The sequence below is a fragment of the Motacilla alba genome, chromosome 2 (assembly GCF_015832195.1).
Source record: "Motacilla alba alba isolate MOTALB_02 chromosome 2, Motacilla_alba_V1.0_pri, whole genome shotgun sequence".
Classification (NCBI taxonomy): domain Eukaryota; kingdom Metazoa; phylum Chordata; class Aves; order Passeriformes; family Motacillidae; genus Motacilla; species Motacilla alba.
Genome location: NC_052017.1, coordinates 36,630,092 through 36,651,374, shown reverse-complemented (window position 1 = coordinate 36,651,374; position 21,283 = coordinate 36,630,092). Strand labels below are relative to the sequence as shown.

At 38.7% G+C, this 21,283-nt stretch overlaps 1 protein-coding gene across 3 annotated transcripts in view; it reads right to left on the bottom strand.

Moving 5' to 3' along the window:
* KAT2B (lysine acetyltransferase 2B) overlaps nt 1-21,283 on the bottom strand; it is a 40,580-nt gene that overhangs the window by 2,298 nt on the left and 16,999 nt on the right. Inside the window, exons 6-17 of one of the 3 annotated variants that reach the window (XM_038163312.1) lie at nt 19,382-19,573; nt 16,834-16,940; nt 16,109-16,234; nt 14,554-14,690; nt 12,952-13,160; nt 10,624-10,750; nt 8,279-8,389; nt 7,131-7,274; nt 4,249-4,363; nt 3,448-3,484; nt 3,025-3,088; nt 2,843-2,953 (exon numbers count right to left, since the gene is read on the bottom strand). In XM_038163312.1, the coding sequence (XP_038019240.1) occupies nt 2,891-2,953; nt 3,025-3,088; nt 3,448-3,484; nt 4,249-4,363; nt 7,131-7,274; nt 8,279-8,389; nt 10,624-10,750; nt 12,952-13,160; nt 14,554-14,690; nt 16,109-16,234; nt 16,834-16,940; nt 19,382-19,573 (1,432 nt within the window). In that variant the 3' untranslated portion in view covers nt 2,843-2,890. The remainder of the gene's footprint in view (nt 1-2,842; nt 2,954-3,024; nt 3,089-3,447; nt 3,485-4,248; nt 4,364-7,130; nt 7,275-8,278; nt 8,390-10,623; nt 10,751-12,951; nt 13,161-14,553; nt 14,691-16,108; nt 16,235-16,833; nt 16,941-19,381; nt 19,574-21,283) is intronic. The other 2 variants (XM_038163311.1, XM_038163320.1) reach the window with 2 other exon arrangements.

Sequence of the window (21,283 nt, the reverse complement as noted above, 5' to 3'; positions counted from 1 at the left end):
TGGTTAGTAGATGTCCCTAATCCTCTTCTGACTGTCCTGAGACAACCTGTTCTCAGCTCTGCTGGAGGAGGTTTTAGGGGTATATGGGCAAAGAATTCAAACATCACAAAACATGTATGTTAAACTAAAATCCTTACTGCTGTGCAAACACAGCAGAGAAGATACATTGGTCTACACTACAAGCAGGATTTGCAGCCTTGAAAAAAAAAAAAAAAGATAAAATTTGTTCTACACTCTACATATATTTTTGTTACCTCTTCAGAGTTTATAGTTGTATATCCTTTTTAAGAATCATGTGAGAACTGATCTCCCCTGCTTTCAGAGAATCATGCAAAACATTTACTTACAGAACATTCTTTAAGAAGTGCTCTCCTTTAAGAAGTGTTCTCCTTTATACTAAAATCAGTCATCCATAAAATATGCAAATCATCTCAGTGTTCTCCACATAGTCACTTTCCCAGTAATTTTCATCAAGCATTTAAAAATTCTGTCTACATTACAAGTGTTCTAGGAGTGAGTACAGGAATAGAAGTAGTGGGAGGTGTGCTGGATGCCTTGGCTTTTCTCACCTCAGATGTTCTAACTAGCTCAGATGTTCTAACTAGTTTTTTAGCAATGCTTGAGCCAGGCACCAGCAGCACCTTTGTGAAACTGAAACAGAAGTAGCTGAATTGAAGAAGACTTAACGTCAATGAGTATTGCAAGGACACCAGAGACCAAAGACCTCCAATGCAAAAGAATTAAACTTTTAAACTTTAGATTTAAAAATATGGTTGTATTTTTGTTTTGGTAATGGTTTGGGGGGTTTGGGGGGGTGGGTTTGTTTTTTTTTTTAGGGGAATTTGAATTTATTAAAAGAGAGGAAACCCTTTCAAATTGACAAGAAGGAATTATTTAAGGGAAGTTTAATGGACGCTTTCAAATACTTTTTCCAATGGTACAGAACTTGCCACTCCTTAGTTTTGCACAATATTTTGCAAAAGTAAAGGCTCATTCAGCTTCCATTAAGTCTGAAATTCAGGTGCCTATACCTAAAATAGATATCCATAAACTAATTGTAGCACCCAGCTGAGAAGGCTGTTCAGATCACCCTAAAGCAAATGTTGCCTGGCTAGAGTTAAGCTGTTCTCCTCTAAGCACAGTGAAAGTTTGGTTCCATCTGTCACTCAGCCATACAGCTTCTGAATGGCAGATGAAAAGGGGAAAAAAAACCCCAAAGAGTATTGCTTGATACAGCACCTGAAGAGCACTTGAAACAGGGTAAAAAAACATTAATAAATGAGAACTGACCTTAGGAGGTAGTAAAAAAAAAATTACAGCCATACTTCTCAAAAACTGTACAATTTAGTCTGTACACAAACATAAAGGCATCTGTTCTATCTTGTCTAAGCAACTTTTTACAGTATCAGCATGCTGGCAGGGAGAGCAGAGAGAAATCTGAATTTACCACAAATCAAGGCACAGTTTAGTCATGCTGGGTTCCTTAGCTGAAAAAAACAAAGCAAAACTAAACCAAAGGCCTCAGCTCAATCCTCAAAGTAAACTGCTGCCCCTACCTCTAGTGTAATGAATCTGAACAAGGAAAGGACAGACACCATTCCTACTTTGAGTTTGCCAACTCAGGGAAGTTATTTGTAACCACTGTTCAGATTAAACACATTTCTGAGCTAGATCTGCTCAGAAAAGCAGACAGAGAAAACTCTGCCACAGAAAGGGACTCACATTCTTTTTCTTCATTAGTAGAAAATAAATTTGTGTTGGGGGTACAGGAAGCCAGCAATTGGTTTATAAAGTATATGTACATCTGCTATTTGGGAATGATAAGCTGAATATAAAGAAAAATAATTAAACTAAATTGATATACGTGGGCTTGGAGCCCATGCAAAGCAACATGAACAAATACTTTTATTCTCTGAGAAACTGATAACTAATAGCCTGCCATGAACCTGTATTTCATTCTCTAACGATATTAAAGGGTTCAGGAACTCTAATCAGAATGATAGAGGTGATATTGCATAAACGAGGGAGGAGTGCCAGAATTCAGTTTTAAATCTGGTGCAGTACAAATCCAGCATTCATTTAGAGTATCACTGAATTATCATTGAAATTATATGTCCTAGAAGTCAAAAGCTGGGTCATAAGAGAAGCAGTCAAAAGAAAAACATTAGCAGTTGTGTACTTCCCTTTGCAAGCAATCCCACATAAACAATAGCTGTGTTACTTAGAAGTAAAAAAAAATAAATAAATAAATGTAACACCTCAGACTAACTGTGGCAGATCTAAAAGATACAGATAAACATTAGCTTAAAATTAGTTGCATGAAGCATTTTCCTAAACTTAAATTGGAGCAAAGTTATTAAGACTTACTTAGAAAACCCTGTGACCTTTGAAAATGTTTTCTCTATATGATTTAGGAATCTTAAATCTGTATTTCATAGCAACTAAAATGCTCAGGTGTTCCTGAAAGTTTGCCTTCAGGTTTTTTAACGTATGAGTAGGATTTGCAATGACCAGTTACTACACACAAGAACATATCCCTACAACTCACCTACACCAGCTAGTCCTGAAAGCTTCTAGCTGACTGCACCATTTAAGAGCTTGTTAGAGCTCTCTAGGGCACACTAAGATTTCAGATACGTACACCACACACGTTTCACAGGGGTCACAGAACACTCATCAATTTCAGACGACAGCATCACACTCTTGACACTTCACAGCTGCAAGGTATTCAGCTGCAATAACATATATCTTTTACCATAAAACAATCAGATTAAAATTTATCTGCTATGTCTGCAGCTATAATGATTTTTAAACTCTACTTAAAAAATGTTAATGGCATTACCCATGGGAAACCTTATAACTTCATAATATCCGGGAGCTTCTGTTCTCTTCACGGGTTCCATGAAGGGCCAAGCGCTTTGATGGCTCTTTGGTAAAGAAAAAAGTAAGGTATCTAATATGGAAACTAGATATTGGAAATAATTTAAAAATCTTTACAGAAAGTAAACTAGAGCTAGCACTCACCTTGACTTGCTGCAGGATGGTTTTTAACGTGCTGTAAAGTTGATCGGGATCCTTGGACTCCTTACTAGAAGGCAAATATAAATACAGAAATATTAGTTTGAGTCCCTTATTCTCGTTCCTACAATTTGCATCTTACCTAAAAGCAACTCCAAAGTTTCAAGCATTTTATGGCAGAAATAAAATTTAAAACAAGCAAACAAACCCAAACAAAAATCCTCAAAAAAGAAGCCCCCTACCCAAACCACACTTGCCCGTAATAAAAAATAAAATAAAAAATACCACCAAAAATACACTTAAGAACTCATCTCTTGTAGATTATTTGATTTCCAGTGGATGGAAGGAAATATCAAGTGACATTGTTTAAAGACTTTTCTCAAAGGAATATCTCAACTGCTTCAACATTTCACTTTGTGTAGCACTTACCCTCTTTCTTTTCCGCTTGGTTTCCAGCCAGTCTCTCCTGTACACCAATAACATGAGATATTATATGGGAACTACAGTAGGTCAAAACATTAACTGAGTTATTGCAACTCAAAGAAGAAAAGCCATTTCAGCACTACCACAGTAAAATGGGTTTGTTTTAATAAAAGCTACTCCTAATAAATAACATAACCATCTAGCCTGCAGCTCCATTCAATTTCCAACATGACTCTTCCACCAGACTGCTGAAAAGATTCTAAAATATTTCTATATGAAACACATGTCTTTTCAATAATTCAATACATATTTTACTGTGACCCACCCCTGTAAAGAATAATCATGACAAAGTTATCCAATTGGATTCCCCAGGGACAAACAATAAATTGCAGAAAAGCATTGCGGGAAAAAAGTCTCCCAAAATATGATACTTAATTATTTCTAATTCTGTTTTGTCCTGTACGTTCATGCCTAGCACAGAAATCACTGTTGTTCAGGAGTACAGTGCATTAAAATGGTGCCAGAGGGAAAAGGCTGCCTACACTGTGATACAAATCCAACAGGGATCACATACAAATAAAATTATGCACACATACATAAAAGAGAATCAGCCTGGGATGCCTTGGGGAAATCTCAAAGACAGCAGTTGTAATGGAAGCACAACAATCTTCACAGAAATCAAATCAGCAGACCAAAACAATTACATTCTAATCAAAAAGAACTATGTGACTACATTAGTATTTCTAGTCTTGGACCTTTCTTGGGCTATTCTGCTTCTGTTCTGCATTAAGAGAGATTGATACATACTAATTCCAGGAATGCTTTCTATAGGAATCTGCCGTACTCCATCTTTGAAACAAGAAAGGCCAGGATAAACTTTTCGGATTTGAGCTTGCTTCCTTTCTATGAGCTTTTTAATGATCTGTAATAAAGCAGCAGAGAAAACAAAAAAATTATTTATTTGGTCTAAAGTCACCCAGAAGATTAATGCAAAACTGTGATGAACAGAAACATTCTCACTTCCTAACCTTGCAGTCTTTTTCCATGAAGTCGATAATGGGGCTGAGCTACCTGACCAAGCACTGATTCTGCAAATGAAGCTACTAAGTCTGTCACCTATTTTGGCACAAATCTAGAAAAGAAAGGAGTCATTGCTGACCCTATTGATCACAAGCTGGACAGCTCTTGGGAAGACAGGAGCAGAGGCACAGAATGAAATTTTCTGGAAGAAGGTTTGAGAATGGGCTATAAAATTTTAACAGCTGGAACTTCTGAAATGCTTCAGCACAGCTGGTCAAAAATTTCAAGGCACATGTCAAATGCATGTATTTTTATGTACATACATGTTCATATTCCAAAGTTTTAGAAATTAGAAACCCATTCACTTCAAAGTCTCCATATATCTATCTCTAGGAGTTGCTTACGTATCAATCAAAGATACTCTCACAAAAGATTTTCTCTGGAGGATGTCAGAATGATGCCACTCTTCAGAACCAAAATTCTACTCTCTTTGCAAATGCTAGGGAAAGGCTTTTCCTACTCCTTGGTACACTGTTTTACCTTGCAATCTTATTACCTCAAATTCTAAGCAATTTGCTTTGGTGCACCAGATACCCACTTAGATACTTATCTAAGCTTTGTGTGTCCTGGACATGTGACTTTCAAAACTTCATAACTTGGAGTAAACAAATGCATAGCCATGCAGACCACCAGTCTGATAGAATATTTTCTTTGGAAGTACATATTTTTATTTTTAAGGACCTTCACTCCCTCATATTTTCTCTCAAAGAAGAGAAAAAGATAAAACCAGACTTTCAAAAGAGCTTAGAAATGTTAAGAGGAATACAGTATACAACAGCACCATGGGCAGATTCCAGCATAATATGAAAATAATTTCAAACTAATTAATAAATCCAACTTAAGCCCTTCTTATAATCTAGGAACTAGTGGCTCTTCCTGATTAAAGCAAGCTGTTCAGTCAGTACCAGTGATTACTCACAAGTCAGGAGGTCACAAAGCTTTGCATAGAGGGACTTGTCATATTTTCCAGAATGACTGTAAACAAGCTACTGGTACAGTGTCAGGTGATATGGTCTTAGCAGCCATAAGCATATACTCCAGTTCTTTAAATAAAAGCTTAGATCCCATGAAAAATTTCACTTCTAGAAGGACAGATCCTGAAAAGCCTGATGTCTAATACTGACCAATACCAGCATTCAAGAAAATCAGCACACAATACCAACTGTCAACATTCAAAATTCTTTTTATGTCCAGGTAGCATTTGCACTGCCTTTGACATGCACAGACAAGCAACACTCCTCATGAGGCTGCAGACTGTGAGGGCTATTTCTAAATTTCCTTTCAACAGGGAGAGTTAAGGGCCTGATTGGTGTTTTTAATGGTAGGCAGGCAATCCTAAAACGCAGTTCCAAAGCTGTATGTAATTATTCTCAGAGAAGATCAACAGCACAGATCATTGCATAACAGCAGGTTTCCTCCTAATAATTTTAGACATGAGATGTCTGGAGGACCAAGGCACTTTATCTACAAGAGGAATATCTCCAAGTTCTTTAGAATAATGTGGACATCCCAACAAGTAAGAGAGTGAAGAAAGCTAATAAAGCAGTCCCAGAGGCAAAATTTTGAAAACTAACAAGTTTTTGGAAGTGGCATGTTATGTTGGTGGTTTGGGCCCAGAACTGAACTACTGCAATTAGGCATGCCTAAGATGTAACAGGCTACCAGAGACACATCCACTGTCCACACTGACAACATCCCATCCCTAAGGGGCAGCTGGCATGTCCAGCAGTAACCTGGAGTCTGAAGGGTAATGCAGCCAAGCAGAATGAAAGGGGAAATACTTATGGTCCCTGTTGTATGGACTTATGAAAGCTTTCCCAATAAGTAAAGTTAAAAAACCTTGTAAATTAAATGTAAAACACCACCACATCAGGAAGTGTCTTTCCTTCTCCAAGCATGGGCCGAATCATTTTATTGGAAGAAAAATTATTGTTCCATAATGAAGCTTTTTAACAAAATAAAAAGTTATGTTTGAACAATCTTGAAAGAACAAATTATAATTTGTATTTCTTTAAAACCAAGGAAAGTATTTAAACACAAGTGGGAATGTCATAATTATTTTGCTAATAAACTGCTTTATTATATAGAATATTATTAAGAATTAAATAAAAAACAACACACATAAAATCCAAAGAAGGACAGACTGGAAATTAAGAGAGTCCACCCTTGATTTATATATTTTAAAAATGGCAGAAAAAAAGAATCCTCTTTTTTTCAAGCAAAACAGGCCATGCAATACAAACACTCCATTTAAATGTCACTCTAATGAACACTACTGATATGGGAGGGAAGGAACTGACAAAGTCATGAAAAAAATCAATCTCACAAGATTTTGCTTAGTTAACTACCACAAAATTGAACTGTGAATTACTCCTCAAAATACCAGTACTTTAACAGTCTTGCTCTTATTAAATCAGTAAGTTAGAATTTGATGCTTCAACTACAAAATTTTGGCACTGGGACTTGAATGAAGGGATTATTCTAACAAATAAAAGTATGTTCTCAAATTTAAGCACCAAAGCAAAGAAGAGAGCTAACCTGGCACCCACTGAACTGTTTCTAAACATCTGAATAGAGAGTAATGTTCAACATTTCATTTCAACCTTCACCTCTTTTTGCTTTTTGATGATGACAGAAAATTCCGTGTAGGGGATCCTTGGATTTAATTCACATCCCATTAATGTGGCACCCTCATAATCCTTGATGTAGCCAACATATTTTGCTTTTGGTACTTTAATATCTTTGGAGAAACCCTGACAAAGAAAACAAACAAAAAAATAACTTATATTGTCATTATGCCATTTTCCTTTTACATTTTTGTTTTAACTGGAATGAGGATTGAGAACCAAATTCATCATAATGTTAAAATACAAAAATACAACAGTGAGTTACAGACCATGGTTCAGTGTTGCATATACTTCCTCATGGGAGGCACTTGATAAAAGAACAGTTAATTGCTCAGAGGGGCATCTGGGGAGATTGTACTCATTCATAATCAATGTGTGAAGAGTAGATTGTGCCAGTTTTATATACAGAACCATAGAACTGGCTGGAAGGAACTCGAAGAGGTCGTCTAGGCCCATCTCAGCTCAGAACAGGTCTCATCATATCTGGCTGATCAAGGCCATGACCAGTCCTGAACATCGTAGAAGGACAGACACCTCTCTCAGCAACATTTTTCAGAATTTCACCACTCTAAGGACAGGAAAGGAAAAAAAAAAAATTCCTTCTACCTGGTTTCAATTTCCCACTATTCAGGTCCTCTTCACTGCTTAATGCTGTACACCTCTGAGAAAAATCTGACTTCATTTTACTGACCAAATAGTTGACACCTGTTTATCAAATCTATTTAACAGAACAGACGTGGCCATCTTTCCTGACCTTGAACCTCATGCTTCAAATCAGGAGGAGCTGTAAGTGCAGGTCAGGTAAGTTTTCATCTGTCACAGGTATGCCTAGTCCTTCTTTCTACTTCTTATAGAATCAGTGAATGAGCTGACATTTTACTAGTTTTTAGACTAGACAAATTATAGACTATACCATATCCTTATGTTCGGATGATTCTATCAAAGTAAAATGTATTAGAAGCCAAAAACATTACACGAGATGAACACAGAGCAGATTTTATAGATTAAAAAATACACACGTAAAATTGCACTATACATTTTATCCAGTTACTTTGCCATGCCTAGTTATTTAGTCAACCCTACTAGATGTCAAACTTCTTGCACAAAGTAATTTCGTGCATTGAACTTACTTGCTTTTTGAAGTAGCCAATAGCATATTCATCTGCATAAGTGAGAAAGTTGAGAATGTTGTGTTTGATGTGGTACTCCTTCAGATGGTTCATTAGGTGAGTCCCATAACCCTGTGTGAAACATAGGAGGAAAAAGCCATGACAAAGCCTTTGGGGACTGCACATATTAGAACCTGTGGACTCGGGGTTATGACACACTGTTTTTCAAAATGCAATCTTTCCTTCAGATCCTGTTTAAAAGATTTTCTCTTAATTAACTGGATGTTGCACACTCAAGAGCAAACTCTTTTGAGCCTTGTAGGGGTACCTTTGTGACCCAGCATGGAAGTTGTAATTCAAGGTGCCCACCTCCTTTTTTTTTTTTTTTTTTGTTCCTCTTTTAAATTAGGTATCAACCATTAAAATCACACACTTCACCCATAACAAAACTGCACATACTGTAACAATAGAGCATCCCTTCTGAGCCATATCTCTTCAAAACTACAAAGTGGTAGCAATACTGAAATTATTCCAGTGTTCTGTGAACCTGTAGCAAAACAGTCTCTGCCTCAAAGGATTCATTATCTAAGCTTATCATAAGCACAAAAAAGGAACAGTGAACAATTACCATAATAAGGAGCAGAAAATTGTAGAGTCCACAATCAAATAAACAGCTACACCTTCTGATTGAACACAGGTACGAGTTCCATTTAAATTTAGCCCCAAAGTAAACAAAAAGTTGCATTTATTCACATTGCCAAGGAAGCTATAGTCATCCCCTTCTGCTGTGATATGAAGAAATGTAAAGTGGACAGGTAATCCTGAAATAGTGTTTTGTTCCTGCAAAAGTTTCAATTTTTGCATCATGCCGACTAACAGGACACTTAGAGAAATGTACACAGATTCCTTTTGGGTACTCTGCTCTTGAAAACTGGGAAAAATTTTACTTATGTAAAAAAGCCAGAAAAATGGAATTAGAAAATACAAACTTCTGATTTAATTTACAATTTCATAGCCTCAAATATGGCAACTGCCAGATAGGAAACTCTAGCACCTACAGTAAAACTTATTTTGTAACAGGGGACCAAACTACCTAAAAACCAATTCAATTTGTATGGGAAAACAATTCCTATATTTTTTACTCCAGCCTCAAACTGAATTAAAATAGGAATTTATTTTTCCTAGGCCCTGGCAGGTCACCCATGTGTGAACATTTTTTTTTTCTCAGTTACGAGTTGACAGGGTCAGCCTTACTCAGAGCAAAAAGTGGGAAAGCAAATTTTCAGAAACATTCAACTGATACAGCAAAGCACCCAGAGGATAAAAGAATAAATAGTGTGTTATGCAGCCCTGGGGGCAATCTGATGGGTCAGAATTATCTGCTCTATTATTTTGAAAGATGATTCCTAGAAAATCACAACACACCTTTGGCAGCCTCACCTGCGTAGTGCAGTTAAGCACAACTTAGGCATATTCTGTTAGGGTTTGCATTTGCTATAACACTCTGAATGCTGACAGGTCATTGCTTAATGTAGGGAAATGCTCCTCCCTAACACCAGAGTTGAATAAACTCAAACATAACCTGAGTATTAACAGTTGTTACAGACTTTCAATCCCACTGTGTCACTCTTTTGCACCAGAGTGTACAATTTTTGCATGTTAACTGCTATACACTCTGAGTTAACCCACATCTCAGCTCTTGCTTCTTGAAATGAAAATAATGAAGCTAGAGCACCATCTAAAGGCAAAACACTGAACCAAATGGTGAGCAGCTGGAAAAGCTGGAGGAATCTCATGTATTCATAGTGCTCTCTATTCCTTCAACACAGATGGTAATTCCCAAAATTCTGAGAAAATGTTGTGGCATTAACTCAAAAAAGAGTGTACAGAATTGACCCTGTGCTCATTTTGAGATGTAAAACTACACCTAATTTTTTATTATATCTCATTTAGCTTGAAGTTATGTAATGTCACAAAGTGCTTGAGCACAAATTATTGCCCCACACAAGCAATGTGTATTTCAGTCAACTACAAGATGTTACACTACACAGAGACACAGCTACTGGGGACAGAGGCATGAAAAGTCCAAGAATGGCAGACTATTGGCCACTATTGCTCTGCTCAGAAAAATTTTACTTAATTAATTAAATACAGGTAATCCTCCTATTATGATGATGATGATAAATCTGCACATTTTAGTTTGTTTTTTGTGTATTGTATTCAGAATTGCTGTATCTTTCAAAATCTATTTCTGCCTGGCAACTCAGCAGTGTATTCAACAAGACTAAAAGTATTAGGAGCACATGCAGTCAGTGAATGGGACTCAAATCCATTTAACAAACACTTGTAATACAGATTTTTCTTACCTTGACTTGCTCATTGGAAGTCACAGCACAGAAAACAATCTCTGTAAATCCTTGGGAGGGGAACATCCGGAAGCAGATACCACCGATAACACGACCATCTTTTATTAATGCAAGAGTTTTATGTTTCCTGAGCAGACAAAAGACAATCACTTTTATTCTTGTACATAGTACATCAAGTGCCATTAACCTTCCTTTTTCAGAAACTTGATTCACTTCTTTCCATGATGATAATGCAATTCTGTATGCTTCCTAAGTTAGCCACTTGTATCTATAGAAGAGTTGTTACTTTAATATCATGCTTTCAATATACCATAAAGGTGATCATCATAGAGCAAACTCCTGGCCTTGCAAAGTACTCTGAGATACTCAGGTAATGCCCAATAAATAAAAGTTGTATTGCTTTCATTGAATGTATTGTTGATAGTTACACCATTGCACAATTCTCAGGATGATTTTATCCTGAGTAAATTAGAAGTTAATGGAGTTACAGGAGACCAAGTCCTTTCTAAGGGATTCCTGTTTCCTTGCATGCAATCTTCATAGTTAAGCTCAGTCTCAAATGCAGCTGATCAAGTAAGAGAGGACATTTCTTATTTCTAATCACCCACTCCTCCGGGAATCAAGACCAGAATAAATATCCATTTCTGTTGCACTTATAGTGACTGCCAGGAAAGATGTAACAAAGTGCAATCTCAACTCTCATGTGTCAAGGATAAGGAATTGTAGTATAATTCTCAAGGTATGAAAACAGTGCACCATCCTTTAGATTATTCAATACACAGTATCATATAAATACAGTCAATATGCAGAAGATGTATTCTGGGGAAAAAAGATGGTGCCAAAAGTGACCCCCTGCCAAAAAGCCCAAAGAGTAGTATATTGTATGTGCCACCATTGAAAAAGATTTTATACATATTATATATTCTTTTTGTCTTGTACATATTTTAGTGGTTTTTTTAACTTGTGGAATGACAGCAGCAATGCAGTAGCTTGAGCTTTTGTGATGGTTTCACCCTGGCTGGATGCCAGGTGCCCACCAAAGCTGCTCAATCACTCCTCAGCTGGACGAGGAGACAAAATGTAATGAAAGACTCATAAGTTGAGGTAAGAGCAGGGAGAAATAACTCAACAATTACCACCACAGGCCAAACAGACTTCACATGGGGAAATTAGCTGAATTTATTACCAACCAAAATCAGAGCAGGATGACAGAAAGTAAAACAAATCCTAAAACTACTCCTTTCCCCTCCTCCTTCCTGATTCTCTGCCTTCTCTCCCAAGCAGTGGAAGGGGATGGGGAATGGGGTCAGTTCCCCACATGCTGTCTATGTCACAGTTTCCTCCTCAGGCAGAGGAGTTCTTCCCCTGCTCCAGTGTGGGGTTTCTCCCATGGGCTACAGTCCTTCAGGAACTGCAGTAGCACAGGGGACACAAGTCCTGCCAGCAAAGCTGCTCTAGCAGTAGTATGGGCATCTCTCTTCAGAGGCCACAAGATCTGCCAGGAGCCTGCTCCAGGGTGGGCTTCCCAGAGGGCCACAGCCTTCCTTCAGGCATTCACCTGCTCTGGCAGGGGGCTCCTTCACAGGCTGCAGAGGGACACGAGCCTCCCCAGGGTGCTCACCACGGAAACTTAAACTGCTGGAGCAGTTCATGAAGAACTGCAGCCTGTGGGAAGAACCCCCAGAGAAGTTTATGGAGGACTGTCTGCTGTGGGAGGGACCCCATGCTGGAGCAGGGAGAGAGCGTGGGAAGTCCTTCCCTGTGGAGGAAGAAGCAGCATACACCACATGGGAACTGAGCGTGGCCTCCATTCCCCATCCCCCACACTGCCTGGGGGAGAAGGCAGAGAATCATGAATGCAGCCAAGCTTGGAAAGAAAGGAGACATGGGGCAAAGGTATTTTAAGATGTAGTTTTTATTTTCTCATTATCCTATTCTGATCTGATTTGTAAAAGGTTAAAGTAATTTCATCAAGTTGAGTCTATTTTGCCTGTGATAGTTATCAGTGAGTGATCACTCCCTGTCCTTTTATCCAAGAACTTTGTACTTTTTCTCCCCTGTCCAGCTGAGGAGGGGAGCAATGGAGTAGGTTTTGTGGGAATCTGGCATCCACTCAATGTCAACCCACCATGGTCCCGCAACAAGACACTTATCAATACAGCCACCAAAATGGCACTTGTACAATCCAATTAGATTAACCAGGAGTTACAAGGGCTTGAAAAGATGGCAAAAGCATAGCACAGGCAGAGCTGCTCTGCACCCCACCTCTGCTGCAAACAGCACCAGAGTCCCTCCCCCCTCACCAGCCCCCTCTCCAAGGATACCCACGGATCAAAGACCAAGCGGGTGATGTATTCCTTCGGCATTCGAGGCAGCTGATGGGAGAACACATTCTGCAAACCAACCAGCCACATCATGATCTTCTTGTTGGGCTTCTGGTTCAGGGAGTTGCCGACCACGTGGAATTCAATCACCCCCCTGCGCTCCTCCAGCCTCGCTGCCTCATCCCGGGCCGAGTGTGCCGAGAGGAAGTTGGTCTGTGCCACACAAAGGAGGAATAAAATCACAGGTTTGAGATTTCACATCCTCTGACAGAACAGCCTGAATGACCAAGCCAATAAAACTCACTCTCTTTTTCCAACAGAACTGCCAATGACTGCCTTTGTAACATAGCTTTGCAGAAGGGACACCATCAAATAAGCCAGATGTAAGTCTACATTGCAGTCTACAAAGGCCAATCTGAATTCATATTGATACAGATTAGATAACAACAGCAATGGTTATGACTCAAAAAGTTCCAAAACCCCTTGAGGGATAGCACACATCCAGTTGAAGCCTATGCCACTAAGTCTTCATATTTGCTTTTACTCTTAGCCAACTTGGGCATGACTTGTGGATTTGCCTACACATACTGCATTTTAATGGCAGCACAGGAAAAGTCGGGGTTTTTTTAAATTTTATTAGTGCTTTCCACTATCTCTGCCACTACTGTAGAGCCTAAAAAAAAGATTTTAATTCCTAGAGAATTTGCTGTTACATATCTAGCAATTGCATCTATATATCTAAATGCAGATTAAATTAATACAGAAAATTTATTTAGCTTATTTTTTTCAAGATCATTTTACAATGCCAAAACATCTCTGTATGCACATACTGTTTACTTTTTTGAGCAAAGTTTGGCTGCTGGGTTTCTAGTCACTGCCAGCCCCAACAGCCAGGCTGGCACAGCATTTGTAATATGCAGAGCCATCAGTCACAGTACACAGTTTGAATAAGAAATGTAGGTGGCTCCAAATCTTCAGCAGTTTCTAGCTAAATCTTGGCAAATGAGCTGCTGGCAAAACATAGCCTGGCAGAGAGAACAGAAGGAGGAAAAGCCAGCCAAGGAAAAAAAAAGTGCAATTCTGTACATGGCACAATTCTGCAATTCTGTTTGTTTTTCTCTTCCAGCCAAAAAAAAAGAGCAACTGGGGAAGACAGAGCAAATAACTGTTTAGATCAGTTTCTGCACTGGAGAGAGGTTTTAACTTTGGATCTTTCATTCTGCTGCAATTCTTGAACCCTATTTAACCTTATGAGCTGTATCTATGATTAGCAACAAAAAAAAGCATTCTCTGGAACCGTTCTGTAACAAAAGCACCTTGCAGGATAAGCTGAGATTCTTACTATCATTATTCTTACTATTACTATTACATTCTTACTATCAGTAGTTTACAAGTCTCTTTGCTAACTGTAGACAATGCATTGTAGAACTATTTTTCATGTTAATGATGTATTTCACCAGTATTTTTTGTTCATCAAATCATACTCTTTCAAAGTCTATTTTTCTTGACAGGACTCTTAGCTTATCACATTCTATCCATGTGGAACATTTACTAAAAACAGACCATTCACAAACAGACCATTTGCAACACCAAGTCTATATCTCACCTCTGGCCCAAGCATTGCTGCAGGATCTGTAATTGTTGACATTACTTCGTTGATTAACTCAATAGGGATATCTCCTACAACCCTTGGTCTCTTTGAATCCTCCAGAGAATAGGGTTCATTATTTTTTCTCTTTTCCCCTATGAAACAAAACTCAGAAAAATTAGAAATTAACAAAATGTCACAGACTAGCACTATGAAGTCTAGAACTTCTGTCATATCCTGTAGTTTATATAACAAGTTTGAGGTTGGGTATTTTTGGTTTGTTTTTTTTGGGTTTTTTTATCCCTATAGACAAAGAGAAATAAATGAAATCTGAAAAATACTTAGCACTTCTCAATTTTTGCTTTGCACTGGGGTATTAGCATGAAGCAGGAAAAATATACCTCTCCTTCCACTATGCCTCTGTGAATTCACAGTTAAACCACTTGCTTTTTCTTTTTGCTTCAAAATCCTCTGCATGGAACCTCTGTGCAGCTGTCTTGTAAGATCAGTGTTCAATACACAAATTGCAGTGCCTATTCCTTGATAACACAAAATCCCTCTTTTAGGATTCACTGGAACTAAGTACCCATCATATAATTCTTTCACCTATTCTGTAAACCAAGCAGCACATACAGTCTGGTGTATCATACACATTTAAAAATCCACGTAAAATTTCCAAATCAAAATATACCAAGCTAATTATTAACCGCCCTACTGACTGCAGAACCACATGTATTATATAGCAAAAGAAACTAGCTAAATTCATAGAAGAACAGTCCACCAAGGACTAGCAGAGGTACAGTAACAGAGATCCAGCTGTTAGCTCAGGATTATCCCACTCATCCTACTCATTCCTACTTCTGAGGGACAAGTTGAGAAATGACCTTATGGAAAACTGCAGTTTAGGAGCTGCCCTAAGTTTCTCTGTAGTGAACACGGAGACTAAAACTTCACTTTGGTTTTGGCTTTTCTCCTTTGTTGAGGACTCACTTTACATAAGCTTGGGATCATCTCTCTGACCTAGCAACCTCTCTTGACAGGCTCATTAATCCTGAGGTGTTTGAAAAAGGATTTATTAGGAGAATTTATGCATCCACCAACTCTTTTCCTTATAAGGTTTTTTTTTCTTTGACCTAACCTCATTCAGGTTTTAAATTTAACCTAGCTGGTATATCCATTTTTTTCTTCACTGCTCAAATGTATGCATTTTCAGTACCTTGAAAGATTAAAAAACCCAAATGTGATGTCTCCTTCTACTCCGCCATTATTTAAACAAAACCTCTCCTTATGGCTTATAACAGATGTACTCCAAGAAAAGTATTTTTCAAAAACCTCTGACACCACCAGACCTGTCCCCATTTTAATTTAATTTAAAAAACCAATTGTTTTTTTTTGCAAATACAGTTGTGATTTCTGTTAGTTAAACATTACCATAGTGGAGTAAAAGGTATGTGTGTGCAAATCTTGCAGCAAAAATGCCTCAAGTTTGCTAATGTGGAGTGAAGGCAAAGGTTACCATATACTGCAACTACTGATAATATCAACAGAAGTCAAAAGGCTCCTTCTCCATTACCTAAGTTTGGGTCAAGGGCAGAAGAAACTTTACAAGCTGGACTCATATTCCCACTGTTGGATTGCTCCAGAGATGAAGGACTTGCACTGTATGCAACGGATCTTGCAACAGGAGGTGGACTGATAACTGCAATGACATAGAAAACAAACACAAAAAAACCCCAGGTCATGGAACCCATTCTGGTGCTGATGGAAAGACTGTCACAAAGATAGACAGCCAGGACACAAAAAGTAACAGTGAACACTGTGCAACAGAGCAATGTCACCAAATGTCACCAGTTCCCAAGTAGAGACATTAAAGCTTTATCTCAGTGTATTTTTCTAAACTGAATTCTACCTAAGGAGGGATTGCTGGATAACAGGGATTGCAAACATCAGGCTTCATTAGTTCGCAGTTCTGAACAGAAGCTAAGAAAACAAACTTCTTTCACATACCTGCCAAGCCTGCTGGCATTTAGCTTCATGAAAAGGTTTTTTGTAGGGCTCTACTGAAAAGCAAAATCTCATCATTCAGCTCCATCTGTCTAATTTACAGTACTCTAAGACTGGTTGGACAAAACAAACTCACTAAAGGGAGAAGCTCTTTCACCAATTAAGAGAATAAAACTATTATTTTAAAAGGTCACAGACTGACATCTCTCTAATATACATATATATATATATACACATATTAGTTCTAAATCATGCTGTTTTCATTTGTGTTACCCATCACTAAATGCAAATTACCTGTCTGGATTCCCAGCTGGCCAGTTCTGGAACTGGACACCATGAAATCTTGATCCCAAATGGGAGAATTCTGGCTGTACACTTCTTCTTCCAGCATAGACAGAAACCTAGGTACAAAACCAGGCAAAATAGCAACTAATGGGATCATTCCAAACAAGTTCTTTTTCAAAATAAGCACTTGCAATGTTTTTAAATTAAAAACATTTACAAAGTCAGTGAGAAAATGCTGTTGGCCAATGCTATTAAAAAAAAAGCCCACACATGCAAAAATCACAAGCCAGAGTAGGTACAAAGTATCATAATTCAGTAGAGTGCTTTCACTTATTAAACGTTACCTCTGATTACAAGCAATAGTTATCTAATTTGCAAGTGCAGAAAAAGACAGTTACAAACTATTTTTACAGAACAAAACTCCACTAATGAGAAAACTATGAGTTCATTGATGTTATACAACGATGGCAAAATAAGTCCGTGTTGATAAATCAGTATTTTGCAGATGCATTTGCTTTCTGCCTTTGATAGAATCCCAATGTTACTAACAATGCTCTTAGGAAGATATTTTCATTCCTTTTACGTGTCTCCTACTGTAACTTTTAATTGCATGTTTGTGGTTGCATAACAGTATTTTTAACCTTACTTTGGTACAGCTACAGAAACAGCACAATGTTAAACGTCTCTTAGCATTATTGAATTCCACAGATCAGACTCTCCAGTGTGCTCACCCTCTCAGACTAATACACCAATTCCCTCCCAGCAGCAAGATAGCTGCTTATCCTACATTGCACAAAAGGGGTTTTCAGACCAGAAGTTGACATGGCACATTGCTACTCTCTGGAGTCATCTATATGTATAATAACTGTTCAGCTGAAACCAACAGGACTGTTGAGTAAAACTTCTTTGAACAGGACAGAGATTCTCAGGATCAAGTCAGACTCTCGTACTGTGTATATAGGACAGCCATACCTAAGCAATGTGCAGTTTACTGCTGTCTATACAGCTGATAATGGCTAAAAAGTTTGTAACAGTGACCTGAACATCTGTGACAGAGCAGAAGGACAAATTCAACTTTAGCCAAAGCTCCATTTCCAGGCAGCATCGAGGCTCTGCCTTGAGCCCCGTTAGTGACTCCTTCCTAGGTATGCAGAGACACAACCCCTGGGTGCTCCCTTTGCCCAAAAGCAGAGCCCAGGGCAGAGGGGAGCCCTGTGCCAATGCCAGGCTCCATGCTCTGAGACACAGGTCCTCTGCAGAGCTCACTCAGAACAATGCCAGAGGAAAGAAAAATGCTTCAGATAAGTACAGCCCATGAAAGATTTAAAATGTTATTCATACTTCCCACAGATCATCTGCAAACAGTACTTGTCTTTTTTTCCCCAGCAGAATATCAAAAGGAATTGCAGTGAATAATAATGCTTTTCAAATTACTGCAAAAGGCTTTAAAAGGCAATGGAAACAGGGGCATATGCACACCTGCTTCCTCCACAAATCTGCATCAATGGGGTGTCAAGTCCTTCTCTATATCTGTTTCAGGGCCTGTATCCAGTCTACCCCAAAGACAGTGTACATTTTTCAAAGTGGTAAAATAAATTACTAATTGTAGGAGGAGCAACAAATCCTGGCTCTACGCAGCTTAGCAAAGTCCATATTGTTTTGCATTCCCCTGAGCTCTAACGCATCTTCTGGCCCAACACAGTAGCTTTCATAGATAGCATCAGTGCCACCAGGTCTTCTGTGGGTTCAGTTCATTTGTTGTTAGGAAGGACAGGCTTTTAAAGTATGACTTGGAGAACCAACCTAGCCTTGTAAAATAAGGATAATTTTAAACTGATACACTATTTCAACAGGAATTCATTACAATGAATGAGCCTGTCATCATCACTACCCCTCTTTACCACCAGTAAAATGTTTGAAATTAACGACTGTCAAAGTTGAGCATGTTTCAATACCCTTATAGGTAATTATTACTGCTTTATTGTGAGAGATTGCCATCAACATTCCAGTACTGCAAAAGATACTCAGTATGAAATTTATGAGTTTAGGATTCAATGATGCAGTTTTATACTGACTCCTCTCTAATAACCCCATCTCTTCTGCGGGTGGTGGGGTGACTACTTTGTTCACTATTACAATGTTGAATTAAACTGAAATTCTTATAAACTTTGTACAACACTGTCCTTTTTTCAATACTCCATCACCAAAGCAGATGCAAGCATGTTTTTGGAGGTCTGGACCTACTGTTTCCAAGAACTACAGAAAAATAAATTCACCTACAATACCGCTAATAGGCAAGCAGCACAATCCCCTAGCAATATGAATAATCCTTTTCATAAAGTAAACCAAAGCAAGCAAAAACAATCAAAACAAAGACAAAACAAAACAAGCAGTCATGTACATAAAGCACACTTTTGTGTTATGGCAGTAAAGAAAGCTGCAGTATCTAGTTGCTACTGAATTAAAAGATATATTATTTTAAGCTGCAGGTAATTTCTCTCTTTCCACAATGAAGTTGCTGGTTAACTTTGAATGCAGGCACACTGTGACACCTTACTTTGGAAAATGAGTGAGGATTAGTGTTCGTTTTTCTTGAGGAAGCTTGTCTTTTTCCTGCCTGGCCTGTTCCAGCAGTTGTCGTCTCATTACAGTAAAAACAGAGCGAAGCAATGTCCTACCAAAAACCTGGGTGGTTTCATACCGAGGTAGACTGTCACAAAACTGAGGGACATTGCAGTAACAAAGCCACCTGTAAAGATGAAAAAAGCCAGATCATTATCACCATCTAACATATGACTTAATGCAATAAAACCACTACCCACATCATTTATAATGCAGCTGAGAGCTATATGACTGTATAAATCAGTTCCACTACAAGGCTGGACAGAGTTAAGCAGCATTTATATTGCCCAGGTTTTTACAGAAATGACAACCAAGTACTTTTAAGTTTCCATAAATTATTTTTCTTTGCAGTCTAGTTTACGCAAAGTGCTCTTGTTCCAGACAATAATCACAGATTACAGACAATTCACGGGTATGTCAGGGATTCTCTCCACAGCTCATCCATTCAGCCTCACACATCTCCTGCCACTGACTCCAAAGACCCTCAGCACAGCCTGTTTTATCCTCTAAACTTTTACCTTTCCCCACATACAGGCCAAATGGGTGACACTTTTAACTAGCTCCATCCCAATCCAACTGGATTCCTGCCCTGGTCTTCCACCAGTTGGCTTCTTCCCATCATACCCTGCCTTGTTACTGTTTCATTACCAGTACCTCCATCCATAATAAACATTACACTAAGGAAAATTACAGCATGTCATGTTTCTTTTCTAGGAGAAGAGATTATGGTACCAAAGAGATAACTCAGGAGTACACTGCCTATGTAGATCACAATATCTGTTAATTCTATAAACAAGATTTTGATATCTGTGTGTAAGTGAATAGTCATTGGAATCTGGAGCTTCAGCAGAATCAGACCACAACCACTATGAAAGCTCCAGAAATGAAAATATTAGGAATTGGATGCAAACATACTGTGCTGGATCCTGCACACATTTCCTCATCCAGACCCAAAGTACAGCCTGTCTCAAAATGTTCTCCCAAACTCTTGCGCCTTAATCTTTGCAAACGTGTTGCAAAAGACTTGTGAGATAGAGCTGCTCACAGACTCCTACTCCCTGTTCTTGGCTGATAAAGGACAGCTCTCAAAACACAAGAATGCATGCGAAACTCTGATACAGTTTCATTCAAATCCTCAGGTTCTCAAATGAAATTGGTGACTGCAAAAAATTCAGGTGTGCCCATGGTGCCCAGCAGCACCCTGAGCAATGCCTCAGACAGCACAGAGGAGAGAATTTCACAATGACAAGTGAGATTTGGTGAGAAGAGTACTTTGGGGTTGTGGGGGGACCTTAGGGACTGTGGGCAGGATAGTTTGAGAAAACACAAAGGACAAAATAATTAACAACAAAAAGCCACCAACCAGAAGAAATTAGCTGTCGATTCCTAATGAGATTTAACTCCTACCACCCCTGGCTGACACCAGTTATCACAAACAAATGGAGGTCAAACACCCACCAAACATGGTCTTAGGAGCACCATGGATTATAAGTGTCCTTTATGATGTCCTACAGGACATCTGGGTCAGACACAGGGCAGTCTGCTCTGCCACTAGCCAGAGTCTCAACTCACACCAGGTTTGCTCTAGTTCTCCTTCATGGAGAGGAGGTGTGTGAGAGGAAAGGCCACCAGGAAAGCAGCCAGAAGGTGGTGCTCACCCTGGGCCAGCAGAGATGTCCGGGATGTTCCTGAGAACAGTGTGCTGACAGATGTTAACTACCTGCTGCCTGACCTGCAGGACCCTGAACTGCTCTCACTGAACTGCTCACTGAGAAAGGCACTGCACTACTCCTGTAAGAAGAAGAAAATAAATAGAGACATGTCTTTTTATCCTAGC